This window comes from Podarcis filfolensis, assembly GCF_964270895.1.
Source record: "Podarcis filfolensis genome assembly, chromosome: 4".
Taxonomy (NCBI): Eukaryota; Metazoa; Chordata; class Lepidosauria; order Squamata; family Lacertidae; genus Podarcis; species Podarcis filfolensis.
The window spans coordinates 64,670,984-64,697,638 of NC_139607.1; the positions used below are offsets into that span (position 1 = coordinate 64,670,984).

The following is a 26,655-nucleotide window of genomic DNA, read 5'->3' on the forward strand; positions in this document are numbered from 1 at the left end:
ATTATTATTGTCGAATCTTAAATAAAATTTATTTCCTTAAAAAAATAAAGAAAGTGACTAGCTGCACTTGTCTGGAACAATAACAGAAGAGACCATCTACATCTGGGGAAACTCTGAAGCTATTCCATTGAGTTACAGAGGAAGAAAAGGTCAGATTTCTCTGAGCTCTGACAAAAATGGAAGAGAATAATAATAATAATAATAATAATAATAATAATAATAATAATAATTTATTTATACCCCGCCCATCTGGCTGGGCTTCCCCAGCCACTCTGGGTGGCTTCCAACAAAACACTAAAATACAATAACCTATTAAACATAAAAGCTTCCCTAAACAGGGCTGCCTTCAGATGTCTTCTAAAAGTTTGGTACTTATTTTTCTCTTTGACATCTGGTGGGAGGGCGTTCCACAGGGCGGGTGCCACTACCGAGAAGGCTCTCTGCCTGGTTCCCTGTAACTTGGCTTCTCGCAGCAAGGGAACCGCCAGAAGGCCCTTGGTGCTGGACCTCAATGTCCAGGCAGAAACTGGACTCAAGAGGAAGGGGTAAAATTAGAGAAGACGTTTAGTTCAAGACTTTGTGTGGATGCCCTGTACAAAGTTAGTGAAGAAAGTGTGGCTCTTCCACAGTCAGTGCCAAGAGTAACAGTAGCCCTAGGAAGCAAGCTGCTACCGATGTCTATCTTCACACTACCTCTTTTCAGAGACGCTGAGTATGTCAAATATGCCATAAAATTCCTTCCAGAGTTAGGAGTATGCATTGTGTCATGATGATGGACTTCGTGGGATTTCGCTTGACCCCCAAAGGGATGGAGATTGATCTTGCCAAGGTCAGCAGTGTGACGTCTTGGCAGGCACCAAAGACTAAGAAGGATTTGCAGAGGTTCTTGGAGTTTGCAAACTATTACTGGAAGTTCCTGCCTGCCTACTCAACAGTAACAGCTCCCCTCACTGACTGCTTCATGGAAGCAGGACCTACTGGAGATAAGTTGCTATGTTCACTAGGCCTGACACTCTGTTTAGTCTGTGCAGATGTTTTTGCTAATAAAGAATTACGTAACTCTAACTGGTATAATGTGATTTACTGCTGGAATGCTCCTGACACATTTGCTTATAATATTTTTACCTGGTGTTTGTGTGTCTTTATCAGGAGGCGAAAAAGTGGGACCTGCAACAAAACGTTGCATTGCCGAGTATTTGAACCCCTAACTCTCCTCCAAGGCATAAATGGAACAACATTAAAAGGAAACCTCTTTATGACAGCAACTGTCCTGCTTTAAAGGAACTTTAAACGTTGGTGAATATACGAGTTACCAAATTATATTGTTTGCTAGCTGTAAGTTGTGGCACGATGCTGCCTTTCCCCATACTTATATACACTTCCTTATTTTCTATATAGGTAAATACTCCCAACATTATTTGGTTGACTGTACGGGATGCCAGACCCCAAACTTAGTGAAAGCAGCCTGTTAAACTCTGCTCGCAGTTTCATAGGACTTAATGGGGGAAACTGATAATTTTTCAACTAGTATTAAATGATGAATGCAGCGATATGGGCCATGAACAGAACCAAGAGGGCTTCCGCATGTCAGGCTACGGAAATGTGCACAGATGTGAGTGGAGTGGCGTGGAGCAAGTCCTTAAAAACCCCCAGTAAGGACAAGATCCACGGTGACGCCTTACTACTACTACTACTACTACTGAGCCGGCGTCACCACAACCTTTCTGTCGAAAACAGGCCATGGCAAAGCTACCGCTCTGCAATTGCCCAGCCCTCACAATAAAGCCCCAAGGTAGCCTCCAGTCACGTGACAGGCGCCCAAAGTGGGAGGGCAGCTTCTCTTCCCAATGGCCCTCCCGTGGCTGAGTGAAATCCCGAGCTCCCAATCGCCCTGCGACGTGAGAAGTGAAGGGCAGAGCCTGGCCAGAAGGAAGACGCTGGATTCAGGAGGTGTGCGTGATTGACAGCGCTCCGGCTCAATACCGGCGTGGAGGTTCCCTTCGGCTCTCCCACTCCTCTTCCAACCATGGGCGGGGGTGGAACAATGAGAGGAAAAGGAGGTGGAGGCAGGAAAATGGCAGCGGCGACCGTGGCGGTGGCGGCGTTAACGGCGCCAGGAGGAGGCGGCGGCTGCAGTCCGAGGCAAGGCGCTGCTCCGCTCGCCGCCTGGCTCAGCTCGTTGCTGCTGGCGACGGCTCTCGGCTTGTGTGAGTGGGTTTCCCGTGTCGGGGTCGGCGCGCCTGAAAGGGAAGGAGGGGAGCCAAGGAGGGAGAAAGCAGGGCGGGAGAAAAGCCTTTCCTCTTCGCTGAGCCCCGCCGTCTCCGCCAGAACTCGGGCGGCGGGGGAAGCGGAGCGCGCGCGGGAGGCGAGTCGTCTGGGGCGTGTGAACGCGACGCTGCGGCGGAGCGGAGCGCTGTTTCCTCGGTGCTGTTGGGTGTCGGCGGGGGATTCCAGGTCTCCCTGAGCCCCCCTCGCAGCCCCTCCCTGGTCTCTCTCCGGTAAAAGGAAGAATGGGTGGGGGTGAGCTAACGTACGTGTCATGATGGTGGCGGGTGTACGTGTGAATCGCTTTGCAGAAGAGCCCAGGGCGGAACAGAGACCAAGGAAGAGCAGGTGACCTCTCTCTCTCCCTCTGCCACTCCGCCCTTTGGGTCTTTAGGTTGAGCTCTGCACAGATAATAATAAGGGTAAGTGCTGAGCCAGGCAAGAGGGGAAATTGCTGCGTCCATGAATCAATCTCTTTCCTTTCTGCTGGTACCGGATAAAGCGCCCAAGACCTCGTATGTCTAGGATTGGTGTTGCCATTGTTTGGCTTTGAGTTTCCTGCCTTCATTTGTAGCGCCGCTTTCTTAAAGCAGTGTACAGTTCTTACTAGTCGTAAAGCAATGGATGCGATGAGGTAGTCTGGTCACGGGAACAGTCCCGCAAACAGGTATGGCGATATACTGCTTCACTGCACATGCTCAAGAGTTAGCCTGGGTCAGTTCAAGTCAAATGTGTGTTAACGCAGAGTCAGTAATGAAAATCTATCCTAGGAGTTGTTGCACACAGTTTTTACACGTGCCTTTCAGAGAAATTGGCTTTCCACAACCTGGTCAAACTGACTTAGATCTGCCTGAGGGTGATCAGCTTACAGATTCCTTCTGAGGCACCAACATAATTATTAAACACAGTTTCCCATACTTCCGTTTCCTTTTCTTGGGTAAATTGACTCATCTCACAAATGTACAATGTTGCCTTGGCCATTTCTCTGTTACGCTCTTTGAATATAAAATGTACTAGTATGCAAAATGGCTACTGGCTAGCTATATTAAGTAATGTCCTGTTATTCTGCAGCAATGAAATCAATCCATCTGTAAGCTGGGCAGGGTTTTTTCTCCTATGAACTAGCAGTGCTTTATTTTGTGAAAGGATAGTGGTTTGGACCTATGGAATATTATCTGTTTGAAACTCCCTTTTGTTCCTTATTGCTGAGCTATGTTAGAATGATGTTTTTTGTTTTAATCCCCAAGTAGCTGTTCTCTGGGCATTTCAGTTGCTTCCAGAAGTAACATATTAAATAGAATCAACATAAGCACTTTTTCATGTGCTGCTTAATACATGAGGTAATGAATAACCTGGCTTAAATCAGTGTTAGGAACTCTGATATATAAGCTAGGTGCCAAATGGCTCCTTAAACCAAAGTTAGTCACCAAAATGGAATGTTTAGTTGCCATTTTGGGGCAAGACAGCTCTGAAGTCTTATTTATCAGACGATGCACGGATTGTGATTCTCAGTTAAGCATCTGGCTAGTTCAGATAACAACCTTGAGCTTTGATAACTCAAGAAAGAAACGTCATTTGATCCAGGGACAGTCCACACATATATTGGTCTTTTTGAATCTCTCACTTAATGGCGATTGCCCCTGCTCAGACTGCACAGAAGAAGCATTTTGGTTCCAGAAATTCATTCTGATTGTGCTGATAAAACATAACTGATAGAATTCTACAGGTTGGAGTATTAGCAAGGCCTTTTTTCAGTCAGACTGGTGGAACTCTGTTCCGGCACCTATTAGGAGGGCGCCATTGCCATTATAAGAGAAAAAAGGAGGCATTCATGGTGAGTTCCAGCATCCCTTTTTCTAGAAAAATACCACTGGGTATTAGTTCGTGAAAACAGTCCAGATCCAATGATCCCCAGGCATGCACCTGCAGATGGTAGAAGTGCCATCCTAGCAGCCAGGCATATTCACTTGGTTGCAAGTGGTTGAAAGCAAGGTGCAAAATGTGCCTGGCTAATTTCAAACACTGGTTTAAGTGTATTGGATATTAATCCAGCTGGTCACGCAAAAACAGTCCCACAAGCAGGTCTTATGAATATGCCTGTACAGTGGTACCTTGGTTCTCAAACTTAATCTGTTCCGGGAGTCCGTTTGACTCCCAAAATGGTTCGAAAACCAAGGTGCGACTTCCAATTGGTTGCAGGAGCTTCCTGCAGTCAAGTGGAAGCTGCGTCAGACATTCGGCTTCCAAAAAACGTTCACAAACTGGAATACTTGCTTCTGGGTTTGCAGTGTTCGGGAGCCTATTTGTTCGGGAGCCAAGCTCATTGAGAACCAAGGTACCACTGTACTAGCAAAAATATAGTGGTACCTCCGGTTGCGGACAGGATCTGTTCTGGATCTCTGGTCAGATTCCGAGGTTTCAGCAACCAGAGGGACCGCTTCTGTGCATGCATGCATGGCGGTAGACTGCTTCTGCACATGTGCACAACGCGGTAGACTGCTGCTGCACATGCACGCGTGACAAAACCCAGAAAAATACTTCTGGGTTTGCCACGTTCGCATCCTGAAGGATACGCAATTGGAGGTGTGCGTATCCAGAGGTACCACTGTAGTGCTGTTTTATAATAATGAAAGAGTTACTTCAAATGGAAACAAAATATTCTTTCCAAACTTCATAGTTCCTACTAATCAAGACAGGTATTGTAAAACTTTTTAATTTGATGTAGCATTTATTTGATTAGAATTCAAAACTTTTTGCACAACTGGTTCATAGGAGAAAAAAACTGGCAGTGGTAGCACTAATGGGATTATTGGAAGTGGTAAAAGAAAACAATTTTGGTTGTGGTTTACTGAAATATTATGCCTAAAGGGGACAGTGAATTGTTCCCTTTTTGAACCCAAGTTTTTTGTGTGCCCAAATATATTTGACTTGCCTCTTCCAGAAAGTCCATTGAGATCACTTTCAGGATCAGCAAGCTTTAGTAATAGAAATAGGTCAGATTTTGTTTTTCCTTTCTACTTGGCAGTCTTCAAAAAATTCTATTTTTGTGTTGCATCGATGCCATGGATTGAAAATGGCACCACAGAAAATTAGTGATATTACTAAAGTAAATTGTGCATGTCGAATTTGGAACTTGTGGAGTCTGGAGTCTTTATTCTGAGGACCCACTACATGCCTCCTAGACTTAACCAGTGTGCAGAAATGAACTAAAAGTGCTCCTTCAGGCCACAGTTTAGAAGCCATTATTTGTATGCTTCAGGATGGAAGGTTTTTCCCCTCCTCAGATTTAGTCATATACTTCCTTCCCACACTTTACAATTATTGAGCAAATCAAAACAAAGGCACTTGTATTTCTTTTCTTCCATTAAATGGAGCGCCTTAAGATACACCAGAGTGAGAATAATAGGACTCTCAACTGTTATTAACAGTAGTCCATTATGGCATGGTTGCAGAGCTCCAGTCAGATAAATGGCCATTTCAGAGTCTAATCCTATTTCTAACCTAGCTTCAGTTCGAAGGAACAATATTATAGACTGCTACTTTCACTCTTTGTTCAATAAATTCTAGGATAACTGACAGGGTTCCTGAATCTGTATTTGGTTTTTTGCACCACGTCAAACTTTTCAGCTAAACATTCGGACTTCTCAGAAATATAAGCAATAGAGATAGCTCAAACACATGCTGAGACAGGAAAGGAAAAGTATTCACAAAGCAACAATTAAGGTGTTTGTGCTTACATGCTTGTTCTGTATATGTATCTTTGCTAGTGTAAGTATATAGCTGGACTGGGGACGCAGCTTACCGTATTTTACCGTCTATAAGACGCCCCCATGTATAAGACGACCCCTATTTTTTGAGCCCAAAATTAAGAAATAAATATTTTAAACATTCCGTGTATAAGACGACCCCCAATTTTAAACTTTAAAAAATTGGGAAAAAACATAGTTTTACACATGGAAAAATATGGTATTTTTTTTTAGTCTTGCGTGTTTTCATTTTCAAATCTTAACGTTTCAGTTGATTGATACAAAATATAGTTTCATTTCTGATTGGATAGTTGTTAATGGTTATACAGTGGTACCTCGGGTTAAGTACTTAATTCATTCCAGAGGTCCGTTCTTAACCTAAAACTGTTCTTAACCTGAAGCACCACTTTAGCTAATGGGGCCTCCTGCTGCTGCTGCTGTGCCGCCGGAGCAAGATTTCTGTTCTCATCCTGAAGCAAAGTTCTGAACCTGAGGTACTATTTCTGGGTTAGCAGAGTCTGTAACCTGAAGCATATGTAACCTGAAGCGTATGTAACCCGAGGTACCACTGTAGTTTGTGGCTCTGGTTGTAGCATTGTTGTGAAACTTCGTAGTATTGTTCTCCTCAACAAAAACTTAGAAGCTTTCCCTAGACCAAGTCAGTTTTTATAACTGGACTTAAGTATACATTCTTTCCTCCTTGCCCCACCTTAACTGTTAGGGGAAACTGCTACTGACTGGTGACTCTTTACCTATATGCGTGGAAGCCAGCAAATACTTGTTGCAAATTACAGTGATCTTTGGTTATGTGGAGCTGTTGAAAATAATCCCCATGACCTTCTTGTCGTGTTTTGTAATTTTCCATGCAAGATGGGGCTATTTCAGTATTGAAACATCTTCCAAAATTTTGCAATACCAGCTCAACAGAGCCATAAGTAATGTTTAGCAAAGGTTGTGTAAAGAGCTCTCTGATGACACATTTCCAACATTTCATCTTTTAGCTTTTTTTAGTGCATTTCTTATTGAGTACACTGTTGGGAGGAAATAGGCCAGGAATGGGGAATTTGTGACCCTCCAGATGTTGTTGGTCTCCCATCAGCTTCAGTCAGCATAGCCAATGGTCAGGAATGATGTGAGTTATAGTCCAACAACATCTTGAGACCTACTATAGAGGGTTCCTTGTATACTTCTGTCTGTGTTGTGCTTTTGGGTTCATATTAGCATCCATACAACTCAGAAGGCATGGTTTGTTGCCTAAACCAATGAGATAAGTTTTTATTGAGAGCCTTCTGTTGGTGCTTGAAGTAGCACAACTAGCTAGTAGTCTTATAGATATTAGTTCAGCTGAAGTAAGACTTTTTCTTTAATATTTTTACACACACATGCACAGTATTTGCTGTGTAATTGAGAAAACATCTTAGTGTGGACTCTTGCTGTCTATATGTGTACTTTGTTTATCTAGCTCGGTGTCCCTATAATTGGTGCTTATGGACTTTGCACAGGCTTCTTTTTTCTGGAAGCCATATGAACTCTGAAACAGACATTGAATTGCAATTTATTGTTGTTTACTCCTTTTAGCAGTTTCGTAACAGAAAGTATTGGCTTGGGTGTCCCTGAATAAGTGGTGGCAACAGTAATTCTATATCCCTTTTGTACCCATTATCTGTAGTTCTTGGTTGTGTTATGAGAAATAATTTCACAAGGGAATGTTCTTAAGAGAATCTCTAATCTGCAACCTGAGTGGCTTGCCAATTATCTCTTGATCAAAATCTAAAGCAGCTTTAGACTAATCACAAATTGTTCTAATGCTGTAAGTATCTTGACTTTTCCTACCCTGCTGCATGACAGTTAACCAACACATCAACAAAGCCGAAATAAAGACAGGGAGATCTTCCATGATGTGTACTTAGTTATCTGCTAACACACAGAGAGAAGAACAGAATAAATGCTGAACTGTGGTCAGTATCCCTGCACTTGATGGACTGCTGGGAGTGGGGTAGCTGGTGAAGGAAAATTAATACCCAGTACCCCCACATGCCCTCCCTTCATGTGCTTGGCCATTGTGGATGAATCCCAATGCCATACTTATTTTCCTGTTCCGCAAGTGTATTTGCTCCCGAAGGCTTTTGGAAGGTTGGTAGCATGAAGAAAATGTCTTCAGTATATCCAGTATATCTGAAGGAGCGTCTCCACCCCAATCGTTTTACCCGGACACTGAGGTCCAGCACCGAGGGCCCTCTGGCGGTTCCCTCACTGCGAGAAGCCAAGTTACAGGGAACCAGGCAGAGGGCCTTCTCGGTAGTGGCGCCCTCCCTGTGGAACGCCCTCCCACCAGATGTCAAAGAGAACAACAACTACCAGACTTTTAGAAGACATCTGAAGGCAGCCCTGTTTAGGGAAGCTTTTAATGTTTGATGTATTGCAGTGTTTTAATTTTAAATTTTTTTTTGGAAGCCGCCCAGAGTGGCTGGGGAAGCCCAGCCAGATGGGCGGGGTATAAATAAATTATTATTATTATTATTATTATTATTATTATTATTATTATTATTGCTTAATGTCCCATCTGCATTTCCATTTAATAAGCCCATGAGATTTCTGTCAGAAAGTTTGAAGGAGACGTCTCATTTGTTCAGCTCAGCTTTCACTGCCTTCTTAAAGGTGCAATCCAAACTCCACTTACATGGAAGTGCCCCACTGAATTCAATAGGTCTTGGTTGTAAGTAGAGAAGGTTAGGATTGCAGTGTTAAAAACCCCTCTTCTGCAAGCTTGTTTGCTCACAAAGGCCTTTGGAAAGTTCGGAGGAGGTTGCGGTCTGTGCATCTCCTCCAGTCCCACCCAGATACTTTTTGCAAGTTTGTTTGCCTACTGCGGGCAGAAAGTTGTGGTCATCTTTGCTTTCTGCTTATCGGGTTTTACAAAATGTTTTTGTTACGTTTTGCTGAGGGTTGTAATACTTCACATGCTCAGGGCATTTTTTTGTATTTCACAAAACTGTATGCCATAAATAAATTTGTTAGAAGATAGCATGAGTCTTATTTTGTAATATCCGGTGTTCCTTTCTAGGAGAAGAGGCCCCTGTTTTGGAAATTGTGAGCATCAAGCTCACAACCACTTTAACCCAGCCTTGATTATTGCATAAACTTAATGTATTACAAAGAATGATGCATCCAATTAAGTGGGCTCTAGCCCACGAAAGCTTATGCCATAATACAATTTCTAGCCTTTAAAATGGCAGTGCTGTTTTGTTTGCTGTTCTGCTAAAATTGTACTGTGACCTACTTTACAGGGTTGATGTGAGGATAAAAGAATATAAAACACTTTGGCAAATTTAAAATGCTATTACAGAAAGCTGCAGGGGATGGTTCAGATGAGAATGCAGTGTGCAGAGCCTACGTGTAATATGGGAGCATGGGTTACAACCTGCCTGCATACTCCATCCCAGGCAAGCCTGTTCTAGCAGGCAGCCACACTGGATTTGGTGAGGAACTACATATAAAGTCCAAAGTTTTTAGGTCTGAATATTCTGTTTGTTTTCCAGATTCTTTATTGTTTTAGTTTAGGTTTTTTCATGATTTCAAATCTTCCCCTCCTCCCATTCAAAATCAGGGACAGCAGGCTGGATATAGGTATGTGTATTCCAAGACGTTCAAGGTGGCGTTCATAAGTCCCCGATGTGAGGTAGGTTAGGCTGAGAGATGGTAACTGGCCCAAGGTCACATGGTGAGCTTCACGGCTGAATGGTGATTTTTAACCCTGTTCCCCTAGGTCCTAATCCACTTAATTTCCCTGCATTTTATTCCACTTTCTTGAAAAAAAGATGTAGAAATGAAAAAGCAGAGGTAGAGATGAGGCCAAGAAAGAATGAACTGGAAAATTTAGGGGGGAAATGCTTTTCCCCTGTTTCCCCCTGTTGGATTGTATTGTATTGTGTTGTTTGTTTGTTTATAAAACACTTTCTTTTAGAATGATGAACAAATGTTTGAGACAAGCTGTTCATATAATTAATCCCCCAAAATAATTTCTGAAGCTGCATAGCAGAAAGACTTTTATGCAAGACTAGGTACAGTTTCAGATCGTTACAATTCCTGTATATGGAGGCAAGTCCTGAGTTGTACATTGAGAGTACAATACTCAAGTGAAAGAGCAAGATGCATTTCTGCCTCTTGGAGGGCACTGCTGTTGCCTCAAGAGAAGGAAGGAGGATTGAATGCCTTCTTTGCTTGTGGCCTTTAATTTGTTGGCATGGTTGTTGGATCTGTTTCTGACCTCTTGACCAGTCCTCAAAGGACTGGGAGTGGGAGAAAGTACAGAGCAGTGCAATTTTGTTACCTCCAATTCACACTGCTGCAAATCTGTTGGATCCAAGATTCAAAGGTGGAAATGTAAGCACAGCTTCTGCATTGGACAGGATTACAAAACAAGCAGTATGCTTAGGGCTTGCTTGCTTGTTGGAAAGGTGCTTTTAAATGTTGCAACATACAGAACATATTCAGTTGTTTGGCCACGGAATGCAGTCTGGGATTCTGCCAAGCGTACCCTACTGCAAGATTGTGTCAAGGCCTTTGCACAGCACAACCTCTGACACCAACTGCTTCTTAGCCACGTCAGATACTTTCATCTCAAGTAGGATGTTTGTGTGTGCCCGGGGGGGTGGGGGGACCTGGTCTCTGTTTGGAAATACAGTGTACCTCAGTTGTCAAACGTTTCCGAAGCCAAATGTTTCAAAAACCCGGAAGTGAATGCTTCCGCTTTCGAACGTGCCTCGGAAGTGAAATGGCTTCCAAGGCATGTTTTTCCACTTTCTGAATGGAATTTGTCAACCACCCATTGCGCCTTAGTTGTCGAACATTTCAGAAGTTTAAAGGTCTTCTGGAATGGATTATGTTCGACAACCGAAATACCACTGTACACCAAATCAAGAAATAAACTGAGATGTGGAAGAGTAGAAGTTTGTTTCAGTTTGGATAAACCTTCAGTTTTTAGAAGTCTGGAAATGTTTCATCTCTGAGCTGCAGGGGGCAGAGGAATAATATCTCTCCATAAGGTCTGGAAATATATGGGGTTCATGTTTAAGAGTCCAGTGTGGCACCTTTAAGACTAACAAATTCAGGCTGCTGTCATTTACATACTTATCGCTTCTTATTACTTCTATGTTATGTACACTAATCATGGCATGGATGCACACTAGAAATTGTGACAGCAAGGGCCCCTTCTGAACCAAGGTAAGACACTTAGGGGCTATGTATTAATAATACTACAGTGTTTAAGTGTCCACTGTTTCTTTGCAAAGGAGGAGGATAGGGAGAGAACCAGGACAGGTGGAAGCCACACAAACGTTTATTCCATCAGGCTCCTCTGGCAGCAGAGATTCTTTTGGTACCAAAGTGAGACGTTTCCAGCTGGGACTAAATGTGTCAACAGTATGTTTGCAAGGGAGCATGATAGGGAGAAAACTAGGACAACTTGGCCATGACCTGTGGCCTCTTAGCACTACCAGGCCAAGTGGGCACCAGCTGCCATTGGCTCTTCTAAACAGATTTATTTATTTATTTAGTTTTGCAATTTATTATTTTAATAGCAACTTGAGAATTTGTCCGGTTATTATCATTTGAATTGCTGTTCTGCCTTAATGGAAATTCTAAACATAGATTCTAAAAAGTAAACAATTTTCTTCAGTGTCCCCATAGTAAAAAGAAACAACAACTTTTAAATTGATATGCTAGTAGCTTATGTGCATATGATCATTTTATTACAGTTTTTGGTGTCTTGTATGAAAGTATGCATTGTATTACCAAAAGTTCACATTTAATATATATGAAGTCTTACGTGTTGTAAACTTGACTTCCATCAGCCTAGTAGATTTTAGATCTTGCTATACTTCTTCTCAATATCCATACATGCCGCTGCAAGGAGAAATTTTTAAAAGTACTCGATGAGGAATTGGCGGAGTAGACACATCCATTATTGCAACCAAAGGAAGCTGAGGAGAAGATTCTAACTCGATTTTATTTATTAAACAAAGTTCTTTAAAAATTGAGGTCTCAAAGGATCGAACAGCTTTGCAAAACCACCACATATGTATGAAGGAGCCAGTCTCCCCATATCTCCTTCAACAGGGAGGTGGTACACCTGGTATCATATAGGTTATTTGCAAAGGAGAAAGATACCACCTAGGTAGGAGCTTCAATTATATTTCTCTCAGTTGAGCTAAGACTGGTCTCAGAGGTTTCCCCTGCCCTCCAAAGCTGGTTTGATTTTTCATTAGGCATTTCTATTTGAAGATCTGCTTCACATGGGATTTTTGTAGCCGTAAGATGGCCAAATGTCATCTCAATTAACATTTTACATATAGATACAACACTTTTTGATGCAGCGAAAAGATTGACCACAAGTTGTTCTAAAGCAGACAACTTTCAGGCTATTCTGTTTTAACAAGGAAAAAAATTTGATTAAAATTAAACCATGACCATGTTACACTAGGGACTTTAGACAGAATCTGTTCTTTACATAAAAGGACAACTGTTACTATAAACACCTCTGAGCCTATACAAACTGGCTTGTTCCCAGCCTTTGCAGTCTAGCATACCTCCTGTCTTGCAGAACATCTGGTGGTACCTGAGTGGGATCAGCGGAAAAATTAGGGGAGCAGTTTTTCTGCACACCATTTACTAATCAAGAATGGATTTTCTACTCTGTGGATTAATTTTGGTGTGATAGTGAGAAGGGGGCTATGCCCTGAACTCCTGATCCCCCATATCCATGGCTTCCAGAGTCTAGTATTAAAATTTAAAATTGGATGCTTATTTAATCCAAATGTTGGATAATCTATGGAGAGACTCAGCACTATGCATCAGATGTAACTATGGAAAGCCCACAAGATTTCTCCTGTTTGACTTCATTAGCATCCCTTTAAGTAGAAGTAAATTCTGGGTTACGTAATCAAATACAGAATAATTTCATGTAATCGAATACAGAAGAATTGTTCTTTGACTAAAAAAGTTGTAGATGTTTTCAGGAAGTCTGGTCATGACTCATTTCTATCCATAAACCAGCTCTTCTAGAAAAGTTCATATGCTGGAAATCTATTCATTTGGAAACCATTAACTAATTATAGATTAATAAAGAAGATAATTCATTTCAATGTGAACTGCTTTTCCTAGTTGTTACACAGAATTTATAACATTTCTTGGCTCCTTTGGAGAATGATGCAGGTTAATCTAATAAAATAAAATTTATATTGTGATTTTTTTCCTACAGAAACAAACTTCAAACTACTATCTTATTTTGAGGGACAGGGATTAAACACACATATTTCCTCTGTCTTCATTTAGGAGCAGGCTTAAGACCTTCTCAATATGGTCACAATCACATTTAGAAACCAGGTTAACAGGACTGATTGTCACCCATAATTTACCAATGGAAGAACATACTGTAAGCCACTTTACTTTGCAAATTCTTGATAGTTCCAGGAACACATAAGGAAACACTGCAACTATTTTTCTTGACAATATCGGCTGCAGTCTGACAGCTTAGCGGTTTCTGTTTTAGACAAAATGAGGAACGAAAGGAGGGTTTTAAAGTCTTTAATGAAGAAACGAGAATGCTATGAAAAGAAGACATTAGTTTGACTTCTTTCCACTTTAGTATGCTATGGTGAGGATAACTGGCATGTGTAATAATGAAATATCAATTATTCAGTTGGGAGCTGTGTTGCCAACTGGTTGTCACCTTTTCCTAATCACCACAGTATTAAGTCTGTCTCAGGATTTGATGCATTTTCTTTACGAGCTTACACTGCTGAGAGCTGTCTGCTTGCAAATATGTGCTTTTGGAGAAGCTGTCTTGTGTTGCAATCTTCCTTGGCCGATGTCCAACTTGGACAGGCCTCTTCTGGAAGATTGTCTTGAGCATCCCTCCAGGTCATTCTTTGTGGCCAAATCAGCTCTCTTTAAGTGAATGTTTTTAAAGAGCCTTTTAATTCTTCAGATTAACTTGTTCCTTAGCTACTCAGAGTAAATTGCATTTCCAAATGCAATTTAGTCTGAGATCCTACAACTTCTCGGAGCCTGCAGAGCTCTAGTCTGCATAGTAGTGATGGATGATAAATTAAGCACAGCTGCATTTTCATCATCTTTGTGCTAGTTGGTGGACCGCAATCCCAAGGCTTTCTGTTTTAGAAAGCTGCTGTAACGGCAAACCATGTGGATAGGCTAATATGGTACAGTATCTCTTTTCACCCATAGCCTTTTAGTCTGGATCTCTAGGCAATTAAATAGCAGTTATGAATTCTCCTTGTATAATATTCTTGGGTAACAAAACTTGGAGAAGGACAAATGTGATACAGTGCAACTTCATTTTTCAAACGTAACCTGTTCCGGAAGGCTGTTCGAGTCCCGAAATGTTTGAAAATCTAGGATCAATGGGCCGTCGGCAAAATCCATTGAAAAAATTGAAAAATGCGCCTCAAAAGCTGTTTGGTTTCCGAGGCGTGTTCGAAAACGGAAGCAATTGCTTCTGGGTTTTTGGCATTCGGGTTCCGAATTGTTTGGCTTCTGAGATGCTGGAAAACCGAGGTTCCACTGTAACAGAATACAAGCAGTACTGGTTGTGCTCAACCAGTAAACTCAGTGGAGACGTGTAGATGCATGAGTCTGTTTCTCAGCTTACTTGTGGCTATTTTGAGAAGGATATACACAGAAGAAGACTGTTGGATTCCCAGGGCCTATTCAAAGGCATACCTAGGGTCCTTTGTGCTCTTGGTAAGGAGCTATATTGGGGTGTGTGTGTGTGTGTGTGTGTGTGTGTGCGCGCACACACACACACACACACACAAAAAAATAAAATCTGAGAAGCTGGTGAACTTGTCTGGACTGAGTTGCGGTGAGCAGAACTGTAAGTGAAAGATTTAAGCGCAGGTGCCCCATAGGTTTCTAAATGGCATTGTTATTTGGGCAATTTTATTTCCAGACCATTTCTTATCTGTCGTTAACATGGAATTTTTCAGAGTTGCAAAATGGGTTGATGGTTTCATCAAGCTATCCACCATGAACCTAAGGTCCTTCCTAGCCAATTCAGACCCCATTAGTGTACATGTGACATTTTGGGGGGGGGAGGGGGGAGGATGAGTTGCCCCTATGTTCATCACTTTACATTTGCTTACAGCGAATCACATTTGGCATTTTAGTGCCCATTCACCAAGCTTTGAGTGACCCTTTTAGACCTCAGAATCCCTTTTTGTTTTAACCACTTTGAACGTTGGCAACTTTTGCCACTTCACTGCTTACCCCAAAATTCAGGTCATTCACAAATAAGTATAAAATAGCTGTCCCAATACTGATCCTTGGAGAGATCCCACTTCATTCATTCCTGAATTGTGATCATTTATTCTGATTCTCTGATTCTTGTTCTTTAACCTCCTTCTGATCCCTAAGAGAACTTTTCTGTTTATCTTATGATTGCTAAATTCACTCAGGAGTCCTTCAAAATCTGACACAACATGTACTACATTGCTCCTGTCCATATGCTTGCCATATGCTTGAGTGGTCCATATGAGGACCACTCAAGAGCTATGTAATACACAGAAAATACCCTTACAGAAGCCATGCTTATTATTCAAGAAGTCTCGTTCTTATATACTTTTTGTAATTTTATATTTAATAATGCTTTCTAGCAATTTTATTGGAACAATCATTAGTGTGCAGTAACTGCCTGTAATTTCTCAGATCTCCTCTGGATCCATTAAAAAAAAAGGCCTTCAATTGTCCACTTTCCATTCCTTAGGTATAGAGATGGATCTTAGGGATAGCATACATAATTTTTATAGGCCAGCAATTTCACATTTGAGTTGTTTTTGAGGCTTTGAATATTGTCTGTCATCTTCTGTCTCTGCACTTCAGGCACAATCCCAGGAGAGCTTTTTTCAGCTTTTGCCTTAAAACACACAGTGAGGGTGCTAGGAATGCATTCCTAGGAAGAGCATTCCAGAAATGGAGCCACCACTGAGAAGGCTTGTTCTCATGTTGCCACCCTCCACATCTTCTTTGGGTGGGGGAAAATAGAGAAAGGCTTCAGATGTTGAATGTGAGGTGTGGGTTGGCTTGTGTGGGAAGAGGTGGCCTTTAAGGTATTGGAGTCCTGAGCCACACAAGGCTTTATAGGTGAAAGCCTATAATATCATGGCACATTTCTATAAATGCAGGCTTCTATAAATCTTGATTACTTGCATCATGGAAATGTGAGTGGGTTTTCTTAAGCACATTTAAGCATTTAACTCTGAGTATCATAGCGCAGCAGCTGTGAGGTGGGAGACATTGCTTGCACAATGGTGTAATGCTGAGTGTCCTCCCTAAGTGGTATTCTGCTCTATTCTACCGCATGCTGGACATGAAGGCAGTGCAGTGAATGTGGAAGTGCCAAGGCATTTTCCCATTGCAAGAATGTTCTATTTCCTGTTTTGGTAGTTCTATGTTCCATCAATCCCTGCTGATTTGTTTGCTTGCTAGCTACACCTGGTGTGGGTTGAGCTTGGGAAAGTTCCCAGTTTTCATTCTTGTTCCTAACAAACAGCTGATGGCCACAAGTTGTAAGTCTTGAGGTACTTTTTTAAAATTCACAGGGAGCTCTGACAAACTGTGTAGCACACACAAGCCTTCCCAAGGATTCCCTTTCTCTTCTGTCCATTCACTAAACACATTGGCCTGTTTAATTTTTTATGCGTTTTTGGTTTAAAACAGAATTGGACTGTCAGGAATCTGGAATCTTTAGCACAGCCTATGAAGGACAGCATTGATAGTGCAGCATATGAAATAACCTTGTCTCTGGCCATGAAACAGCTGCTGTCAATGTGCTCCTGCCAGGATTAATACAAAACCATCCCACTTTTGTGAGCTGTAGAAACTCTTAAGGACATGTTAGACTTTTCAGTGAAGGCAGAAAGAAAGCATTTGAGAACAATGTTGGCAGCAAATTAAATATATGCTTCAGGACAGGTATGTAAAGCGGGGGCAGGCAGGCAGGCTGCACTGTGGCCTTCCAGATGTGTCTGGATTATAGTTTCCATCTGCCTCAGCCAGCATCACCAGTGGTCAGGTAGGGTGGGAGCTATAGTCTAGCAACTTTTGGAGAGTCACAGCTTAGCCATAAGGACTACTTACTTTTGGAGAACAACTTGTTGTTGTGACTGTCTGCAGCTTACATATGAGTTTAGTTCATGTTTGCTTATTGTAATTACATGGTGCATCATGTGTATTCTGGTAGTGAACCTGCCAAGATTTCGGTAGATGTGGTATTGAGTTGACCAGATTTGTGTGAACTGGCTTTAGGGCTTGGATGGTGTTTTGCCAAAGGCAAAAGGCTTCCTTTTAAAGGATCCTTGAAGCAAAGACAGAGCACTAGTGGAGAAAGGCTGAATTTTATTGAGCAAAATAGGACTTTACAAAGGTACAAAACCTTACCCAAGTTCAAATAACAGTTCCCACTCTGCCAAAGGATGGATAGGTAAACAATACACAAGAACTTTCTACGCATTTTTATGTCATTGGAGGACGTTTTAACTTTTACCAGTCTTTTACTAGAATGGTTACTTAGATGAGCTGTTGTTAGTTGCCCTTGTCCAACACTCAACAATTGGGTAAATATTCAGTGATCAAGTTCATAGGGTATGCATTGCATTCAGGATGAAGTTTATACAGTGACTGATCTCACACAAAAGCAGAAATAACGCTGGATGTTTCCAGAGCAAATGGACTAAGTGCGACTCAACGAATATTTGATTGGGCATTTATTCTGGGCTGTAAGATTTCTAATGTAGCTCTTCATCTAGCACTCTTATGTAATGCTATCAATTCATTCTGCATTGCTTACAATGGGTCCTGCATCCTGATTTTTGTGGTTTTGACAGCCCAGGTTTCAGCTGTGGAAGTATACACACCAGCAGAACTCTCTGTGGAGAATGGGACAGAAACGAAGCTTCCGTGCAGCTTTTCATCCTCAGAGGTGATCAGCAGTGCCGCTACTGTTACCTGGAGCTTTCAACCAGAGGGATCAACTACTTCTGTGTCGGTAAGAGATGATGATTGAAGTAAGATGAGAATTAAACAAGAGCCTGCGACAAAGCAGATTAAACATTTCCCTGCTATTTCATACCTGTCTGCTCCTGCTCACTTTTATCCCTGGTAAGAGTACATATTTAGGCTGCCTCGGAATGCCAGTTGATCCTATTATGTTTGGTATCATGGATAGTCGTCCTTCTGTGTTTGCTCCACAATACTTCAGTAGCAAAAGTATTATTAAGGTGAGGGGTTGTTTTGAACTAGTGACACATTTGTTAGCCACCTATGTATTCTGATTTTGTTTAGTGAGTTTCTTTATTACCCACACTTCACCATAGGTTCCTGTTTTGTTAGCAGGATATGTCAAGTTTAAAGGTGTATGAGGTGATGGCAATAATAGGTCCAGTAGTGATCCTGTAACAGCAGCTGGAAATTGGGGCAAGTGAGTCTGAATAAGGTCTCACCCTGAGCAATTGTATCTACTCCCAGACCTCCCTTTGTGGGGAAAACTAGGATTTTAACACTGTATCCTGTTTTGTGTTCCCGATTACAGTTCTTCTATTATTCCCATGGCAAATCATATCCTGGGAAGGATACACAATTTAAGGACAGAAGCAGCTGGGCAGGTGACCTTAACAAGAAAGATGCATCTATCAGTATATCCAACATGCAATTCCGGGACAATGGCACTTTCATCTGCGATGTCAAGAACCCTCCAGATATAGTTGTCACACCTAGTGAAATCAAAGTCAGAGTTGTGGAAAAAGGTACTGCCGTCTCTGGATACAAGAGTGCTAGTAATGATGGTTGATAAAATGCTTTTGTGAAATATTTGATTAAATCACTCTACAAAAACCCATCACTTACAGGAGTATTATTTTGGCTGTTCTTGCATAACTTGTATTTTATTCAGAATGTTTCTGTGAATAAATTGAACTGTATTAAAAGAACTAAAAATCCTGTATGTAGTTAGGTTTTGGAATTATGGTGTTAATTTGCTTCTTAGAGCCAGCCTTAGCTGTCTGGTAAACAGTCTGGAAGGTGCTACAAATTTATAAGAAAAAATTGGTTTATATTGTAGTCTATTGATAGGATTAAGTCAGCTACTGTATGCTTATTTTACGGTTGAAGTTGTTTGTAGATAGAGATAGAAGAGATAATGTAGCCCAAGCATATAACTAAGGAGTGATTTGAAATAGACTAGATCTGGGTGGATTTCAGAATGAAAAGAAGTTCAGTAGACTGCTAAAATAACTTCTTTTAAACAAATGGCGTTCACAGCTAGAGAATAAGGTGTTCTCAGCAGTGGCTCTTTTCCATAGTTAGACATGAGTATATATGTATATGTATGTTTCTTAGATGTGCCAAGTTCGCTTTTGTACTTCTGTGAATCCTGAGTCTTAGTATAGTTGTATCCCTTTGCTCCAATACAATACAATACAAGTGTAATCTTGCCAAGAGGCAACTGTTACTAGTTTATGATTATTGTGATTAATGTGTGAACTGACTCTTGATTGTGGTGTTGAGGCAGCTTCTCAAATGTGATGGGTGTGCATCTAAAACATGGCAAGTTCTTCATGAAAATGCTTGGAAGCAGGGTTCAATTATTTCCTGATTGGCTCTTCTGAGCATTTTAAAGCATTGGCTCTTATGTAGATGCCTTTTACACTCAGCAGGAGGTTTGTGTGTTTTGTATGCTGGTATGCATAGCAGACTACAAATTTTTGTAGTGAAATTTGGCCTTCAGGGGAAGTCCACTTATTGTTCAACCTCATCTTTCCCATGGGGCTACTGATGGGCTAAATGAGAGATTAATTGTACTTCGTATGATGTAAAAATGCCATTGAAATCTAATGAACCTAACACCACAGATCATGCTCATGAGTTTTACTTGAGGTTTGGGATATAAAAAAGACCAAGGAACATGCCATTACTGAGACAGATGCACCCTTAACCTATGCATATAAAAGCCAACGCCAATGATATATTGATAAATGTAAAAGCTAAGCAGACTGGACTGAAACTTTTCTTCTCTCCTCAGGTAACTTGCCTGTGTTTCCCATTACTCTAGTAGCAGGGGCATCCATTGGTGGAGTTCTGGGCTTAGTTTTGCTCATCGTTCTTGTTGTGTGTGTCGCATGCAGAAAGAAGAACTCTAAAAATCATTACTCTGGGTAAGATGCTCCCCTTGTTCATTTATTTAGGTGTTGTTGTTTTTTTATTAAGGCCGGGGTAGCTGAACCTGCAACAGGAATCAATCATACATGTTTTGTTCATAGTACTAAATTGACTGTGGCCACTGGGACACATTCCTCTAGTCCCAAACTATTAATTGTTGACTTCATTGTGCATACACCTTTCAGGGTGTATAAGTCCTACTAGATACATGTTGGAAGGGAAGCGTGCATCATAAAGCTGTCCAGAGAGGCAGCCCTACACTCTTGTCTTCCAAAAATAAAGGGGCTCTTGCAGCTCAGGATGAAGTGCAAGATAAAGGCTGGACAACTCTCTACATCTTGGATTGTACAACTCTATTTATGAGTTTGGAATGTGGCTCCTTTTACAACAGTCTGCTTGCCAGAGGTTTCCAAACCTAGCTTTGGGAAAACAGTTCCTCTACTATCTTCACTGGCTTCACCATCTGCATGACTTCCTTTTTTTTCCTTTTTCCTTTTTTTGCACTTAAGGTACCTTTTTAATTTGCATTGAATAACTTCTGTTGGGAAGTATTTTCAGGGTAGAATCTAGAGCTTTAATCCAGAGCTTTTAGAATGCCACGAAATGTTTTGTTGGTGGGTTCCTTTGAGGTGGTGGTGGGACTTTTATCTTGTTTGCTTTACCACTTAACTCCAACAGAAATGCAGCCCTTGTACACAAAAACCTGAGCACACGTGTTCTGTGGGGATTGTCATTCCACTGCCCAACTCTTTCCTGCTTTTTGTAGATCCAGTGAATGCTATGAACAAAGCCTTCAAAAGTCTAGTTTCTGATGGGTGTGTTTAATTGGCAATACCTTATTTTCAGCTGGAGATTTTAGAGAAGGGTTGCAGTAGGAGTCAGTGGTAAGATTGAGCAAGTGCAGTGAAATGTGCTTTGTAAGCTCAGTGTGGAAAGCACAGTTTCCTTTCTGCATGTGCTCTTTCAGTAACCACTTAAAGGCAGCTTACACTGATCTGCACTAAAGGATCCCAAAGCCCAATATGGGTATTTAACTCCCTGTCCAGTGTGTTCTTGCTGAAAGGTGCTGGATTTGGAACAGTAATATGTTTGCATTGTCTTCTACAACTAAAATCAACCCCCAGCAATGTAGAAATGGATAACGCTGCTTTCACTGACTACACCAGCTCTTTGTTCCTACTGATTACTAAGTGGCAGGGTGTGTTTGTGCTGTAATTGCTGAGCAGGGCCACATAATTTTGCAGGGGTCTAATTTCTAGATGAAACTAACACCAGCATTATAATGGATTGATTTGGGTGGTGGTGGAAACCCTTGCATGGCAGTGTCACAACTTCTGTTCTTATTCTGACATTTTGGTTTTTTCCTTCCTGCTTTGGTGTGCTGGGATCGGATCCTGCTCTTACCTTCCTCTGCTTACAGAGATCCTGATATAGACGCAAGATTGGGAATGTAACAGGGCTGGGTCTCCTCTTCCGGTCCCACTATATACCATGGTAACTAATCACATTGGTGGTTGCTCTTTGGTACTTCGTGTGTGTGCGTGTACACATTTCTGCCTCCTTTGCTGACTACCCGGCTAACATATCTCCATCACTCGTGCTGAAATTCTGTTTTGTAGACTGTTGGTGAAGGGGCAGCACATCTCATCTACTGCTTGAGTTTTGTTGTCTCATTTCCTTAATTGTGACGGCAATGCTCATTACCTTCAGAATCAGTATTCCATCTCTTGCCAGCAAGCTCATGTGCATGAATGAGTGTGGGGGATCTGGACTCTGTACACTGTGAGAGGAGAAAATCATTCAGTAAATAACTGAATTTTCCATGCAAAGACCTTTAATTCAGTGTTATTTTTAGATCCAGGTTGCATGAATTCTTGGGATATACTCCAGACATTTTATTAGTCCCTTGGCCACCGTGTATGCTGTGATTCAATCCCAGTAAGAATGGAAGCCCATTTACTGGTACTGAAATGCCTTTCCCCCCCCTCAGTACTATATTTCCCTATGTACTGCTGCATATCTCGTGTCTGCTTTTTTAATGTTTAAATATTCCTGTTGGATAAGAGAAAGTAATGGTTTGCAGGGAACTGCATTCTGCTTAATGTCATTGTCACATTGTCATGATCCATGTCTGCCTGTATATGCTGTGTGTGTGTGTGTTGTGTAAAGAAAACAAAATGATTGAGAGAAACGGTGGTGAGTATTCCTCCTAGGCCAAGTTAGGTCCTATACACGTTGCCCCAATGGCTTCTTTTTAAACAGGACAAGCCATTCTTAGAGGGATGAGGAAGAAAGCTTAACTCGTTTCCTGCCCAGTGATTTCTTCCCTCTCCAAATTATTCCCTGCTTGTTGGTGGAACACAACACATGTTGTGCTCCCACATCTTCGGTATCAGCCGCTCATCTAGAATAGACTTTGTACCAACTTACATACAGTTACATAACAGTATTGTTTGGTCCTCAGGTGTCTGTGAGCATGAGTGTTAGGAATTATTGAGAGGCTTAGTCAATGTTCAGTTCAATTGATTTTGAAATGATTCCTAGTTTGTTTGTTTTTAAGCAGAAGTGAGAGTGCATCAGTTCAAGGACATAGCTGACATATCAGTACCCCAAGCCCTTTCTAAATAGATGTTCCCCAAGTTTCCGAAGCTTTGTACATAGTAGTATTAATATATTAACAGACAGTGTTCCAGTCGATGGATGCTTTCTTTGCTGCAGGCATTCCACTTACTAAAATGATTGGACTAAAAAATTTGGTGGTCGAGATCTATTCCTTGACTTCAGCTACTGTGAAGACATTGTTTAAGGCATTTATATACTGCCCTTAATAATATTTATTCCAGAGTGGTTTGTAATGCACATTAAAAGAGCCAACAGAAATAAAATATACAGTAAAACAAAACAAAACAAACAGGAGAAATTTAAATCTAAAACAGCAGTGTAAAATTTCAGGTCTAGTGACCTAAAATACTGCATCCCTTCAACACTGAAAATACAAATTGTTAATATGCCTGAGAAAATGCAAATGTCTTAGCTGGACAGCTAAAATATAATACAGTAGTCACCAGGCAAGCCTCCTTGGGGAGAGAGTGCCATAACCATTTGAGGACATGTCATTGCTGAGCGCCTGTTCTGTTGTGGCACTTGCAAGATAGGGTGCAGTCACTAGAAAAACAGCAATTTTCCGCCTAGTTAGAAAGGAATCCATCTTCAACTGTACACTTATGTGTAAGTGAATTCTGATGTCTCGGGCAGAGACAACAAGAAACTACTTCCCTGGATCCTGAGGCAGGGTCGCCTGTGTGACCCTGTTAGCAAGAAACTGGTTCTTGTGAAAGCTGCTGGCCTCTATTGGGGTTGCTTTCTTCCATCCCAAGGCTGGGTTGGATGTACATCAGAGAGAAGAGGAGGTTTAGGAGTGATGGTACTGAGCCAGCACTAGGGAGAGGATGTATGTTGTGTTGTTCACCAAGTTCACCTTTTACTTTGGCATAAGTTGCCACGTCATCTTGCCATCACTTGCCTTTGTTTTTGTTTTGTTTTTTTGTTTGCCTCTTGAACATTGTCCTGCAAACTCTGCTCTGCCACCTCGTCAGCTGCAGTACCTCTGAGAGCTTGGTGTCTCCAGTTAAGCAGGCTCCACGGAAGACCCCCTCCGACACAGAGGGTCTGGTAAACAGCGTGCCCATCCGATCACACCAGGTAAATGGCATCATGATGCTTTGGGAACTCTTAACTTGGAGACCTTCAGTGATGGGAAAGGTGGTATTCTTGTTGAGGGGAGGGAGACTTAGAGCAAAGTTAAAAGTGTTACAAAGATAGACATGATGCTCCGGGATGGTTTCAAATTGGATGGGGGACCACGGGTTGAGATTCCTGCACTGCAGGTAGTTGGACTAGAGGACCCTCGGTAGGGTCCCTTCCAACTCTACAGTTCTATGATTCATTTTCGAAGATGAGGGATGTTGTTTACTGCAGTCGTTTTCTGTACTTGACAACTTCAGTAGTAAACAACTTCAGATAGTGAAAAGATTCAATAGGGCTAGTCTTTGTAAGTAAACAGTTGTTGCAGCGAAAGCAATTATTGTGCCACAATATCCTAGCTCGGAGGGAGCCATCTGACTCACATGAATTGATCTGTGTTAGGTTGAGTGAATTGTCCTTCTTGTGATACAGGTTTTCACTAGGAAGCTCCTTTATTTGTAATTCTGTGATCTTGGCAGTGCTGAGTATTTATTGTTCCTGGACTTTTCCAATTACCATTTATCAGAGCTAATAATATTTTAGCCCCTTTGCTTCATTGTTCTGTATATCTCCTTATCCCCACAAAGTGTCAGGTAAACATAGACAGCAGACCATTGCTCCCCACTTGGAAATACTCATTCTAGATAGAGTCTTGCTCAACAGGAAATGAATAGTGTTTCTTTTCCTTTCTGTTTTTTTTAAACATATAGACTGCTTTATGAGAAAGCTCTGTACATAATAAATGTATCAGTAAAACAGATGAAATCAACCAAACCATTAAAAAAAACCTATAGCAGATTCCATGGAAACATAGGTGAAAAACAGACATTTTGAGAGCAGGGATATATTAGTTAATGTTGACAAAGATGAGGAAGGAAATAGCCAGATTTCCTTTCTTTTGTATTCAGTTATTTGATGTGAAGTGTTGGGTGGAAAAATGGAAACTAGATAATGGAAGCGACTAGCTCTCCAAATTGTATCAACTTGAACATCTTAGTCTGTCAAAATATGTTGAAAGCTACGGGTATCAGAATAGAGCTGTGGTGATGCTGAGATGCTTCAGCAGGAAAGGATTTTGTTAAAAATATATATATTGAAAAGGTAGGTTTTTATAAAATATTTATAAAACTATTTGAAAATGAAATGGCTAGATGACAATATAGACCTTTCCTTCTGCTAGTTTGAAACATTACGATACAAATTAACATTTCAGTTTAATAAAGCAGGGTAAGAAACCTGCAACCCACCAGATGTTGTTGGACTCCAACTCCCATCATTCTTGACTATTAGCTGTGTATGCTGGGAGTGATGGCAGTTGGAGTCTAACATCTAGAAGGCTGCAGGTTTTCCACCCCTGTAATAAATAAAGAGACGTTCTTAAGGCATAGTTCATTTCTGGCAGTCCTCTTCACTTGGTTGAAGCTGGTGGTATTAGGTGCTCTTTGAAAGGGGCAACAATATTGATAGAAGCCACTGGTTTTTCCTTGTTGCTTCTAGGACAAGCAAGTCTTGGCTGTTGGGTGAAGTTAGTTCTGGTTCAGAGACTGTTTTTGCCAGCTATCTACAATAGGGGAAGCATAGGATTTTGAACGTTGTAGGCCTGCTTCTTACAAACTTTAAAACAAAACATTATTGTGTAGACTCTTACAAAGTCAATAGCGCCATGAAGACATGCATTTCAATAGTCTAATCTGGGGAGGTTGTGTGCACATGAAACTTGCACATAGCCATGCATCTTAGAAGCTATTTCTAATGTTACTGTAATATGGATATGACAGGAGCCACAATAAACAAAATCTGGCAAGTGGAAACACTTATTTTTATTCTAGCCTAAACAGGAATATCCAGAGGTTCACATGCCTTATTTATTAATGTGTGTGGGACTAGTAGATAATGTCTGGGGAACATGGAGATAGATGGAAGTGCTTTTGTTTTTAAGAATACCAGAGTGAGTTGACTTTTATATGCAGACATTTGCTTCTTTTCTTACTGAAAGCACAGTAGTGGTATTGTGGAATATTTTTAATATATTGGAGCAAAATTAGAAGGCTGCTGTAAGAGGAGTGTCCAGTTTCTAGGAAGTACTCTTGGTTTGCAGCTTCTCTATAGGAATGGGATATTTACATTGTTGAGAAGATGAGAGGTTCTTTCTTATTTGTTTATTTATTTAAGTAAGTAGTGGAGGAAAGGAGGGAGAAATTAACATTTCATTACAATGGTTTACTTTAGAAACAGGGCAAAAGATACTATCCAGTCTATCTGTCTAGTCTACCAGTTTGCTATTTCCTTCCTACATATTTTAAATCCTGAAGTTAATGTAATGGTTGTGAAAGCAGGAAGGTTGTTGCCTGAGGTTGTGTTTCAAACAGCATGCATCAGAGTTGTCTTGTTTGGCTCACTGCATCTTGAGGCTGGCTGATTGCTCATTGGGTTTGCTTTCACTCTTGTCCGTACCAGTGAATTCATTTGAGATGTCATCTATTTCTCACAACTGTGCATGTCTGTCTGGTACCACATGTCCTAGTGGTTCTCATTCCTCTCTGTTGTTTGGCTGTACAGTGTTTGCTCATTTTGAATGTGATCATTGTCAATGTTTTCTTATTTCTAGATCTAATGCATAACTGGCTGGTTATCTAAGCTATCCCATATGTATAACTGATAAATTAGAAAG

At 41.2% G+C, this 26,655-nt stretch overlaps 1 protein-coding gene across 2 annotated transcripts in view; it reads left to right on the forward strand.

Moving 5' to 3' along the window:
* The first annotated feature begins 2,010 nt into the window (after window positions 1–2,010).
* LOC310761817 (myelin protein zero-like protein 1) overlaps window positions 2,011–26,655 on the forward strand; it is a 29,003-nt gene continuing 4,358 nt past the window's right edge. Inside the window, exons 1-5 of one of the 2 annotated variants that reach the window (XM_083612016.1) lie at window positions 2,011–2,207; window positions 17,912–18,072; window positions 18,616–18,829; window positions 20,104–20,236; window positions 21,661–21,734. In XM_083612016.1, coding sequence (XP_083468142.1) covers window positions 2,027–2,207; window positions 17,912–18,072; window positions 18,616–18,829; window positions 20,104–20,236; window positions 21,661–21,694 — 723 coding nt within the window. In that variant the 5' untranslated portion in view covers window positions 2,011–2,026 and the 3' untranslated portion in view covers window positions 21,695–21,734. Of the gene's footprint in view, window positions 2,208–17,911; window positions 18,073–18,615; window positions 18,830–20,103; window positions 20,237–21,660; window positions 21,735–23,836; window positions 23,943–26,655 lie in introns of both variants that reach the window. The other variant, XM_083612015.1, reaches the window with a different exon arrangement.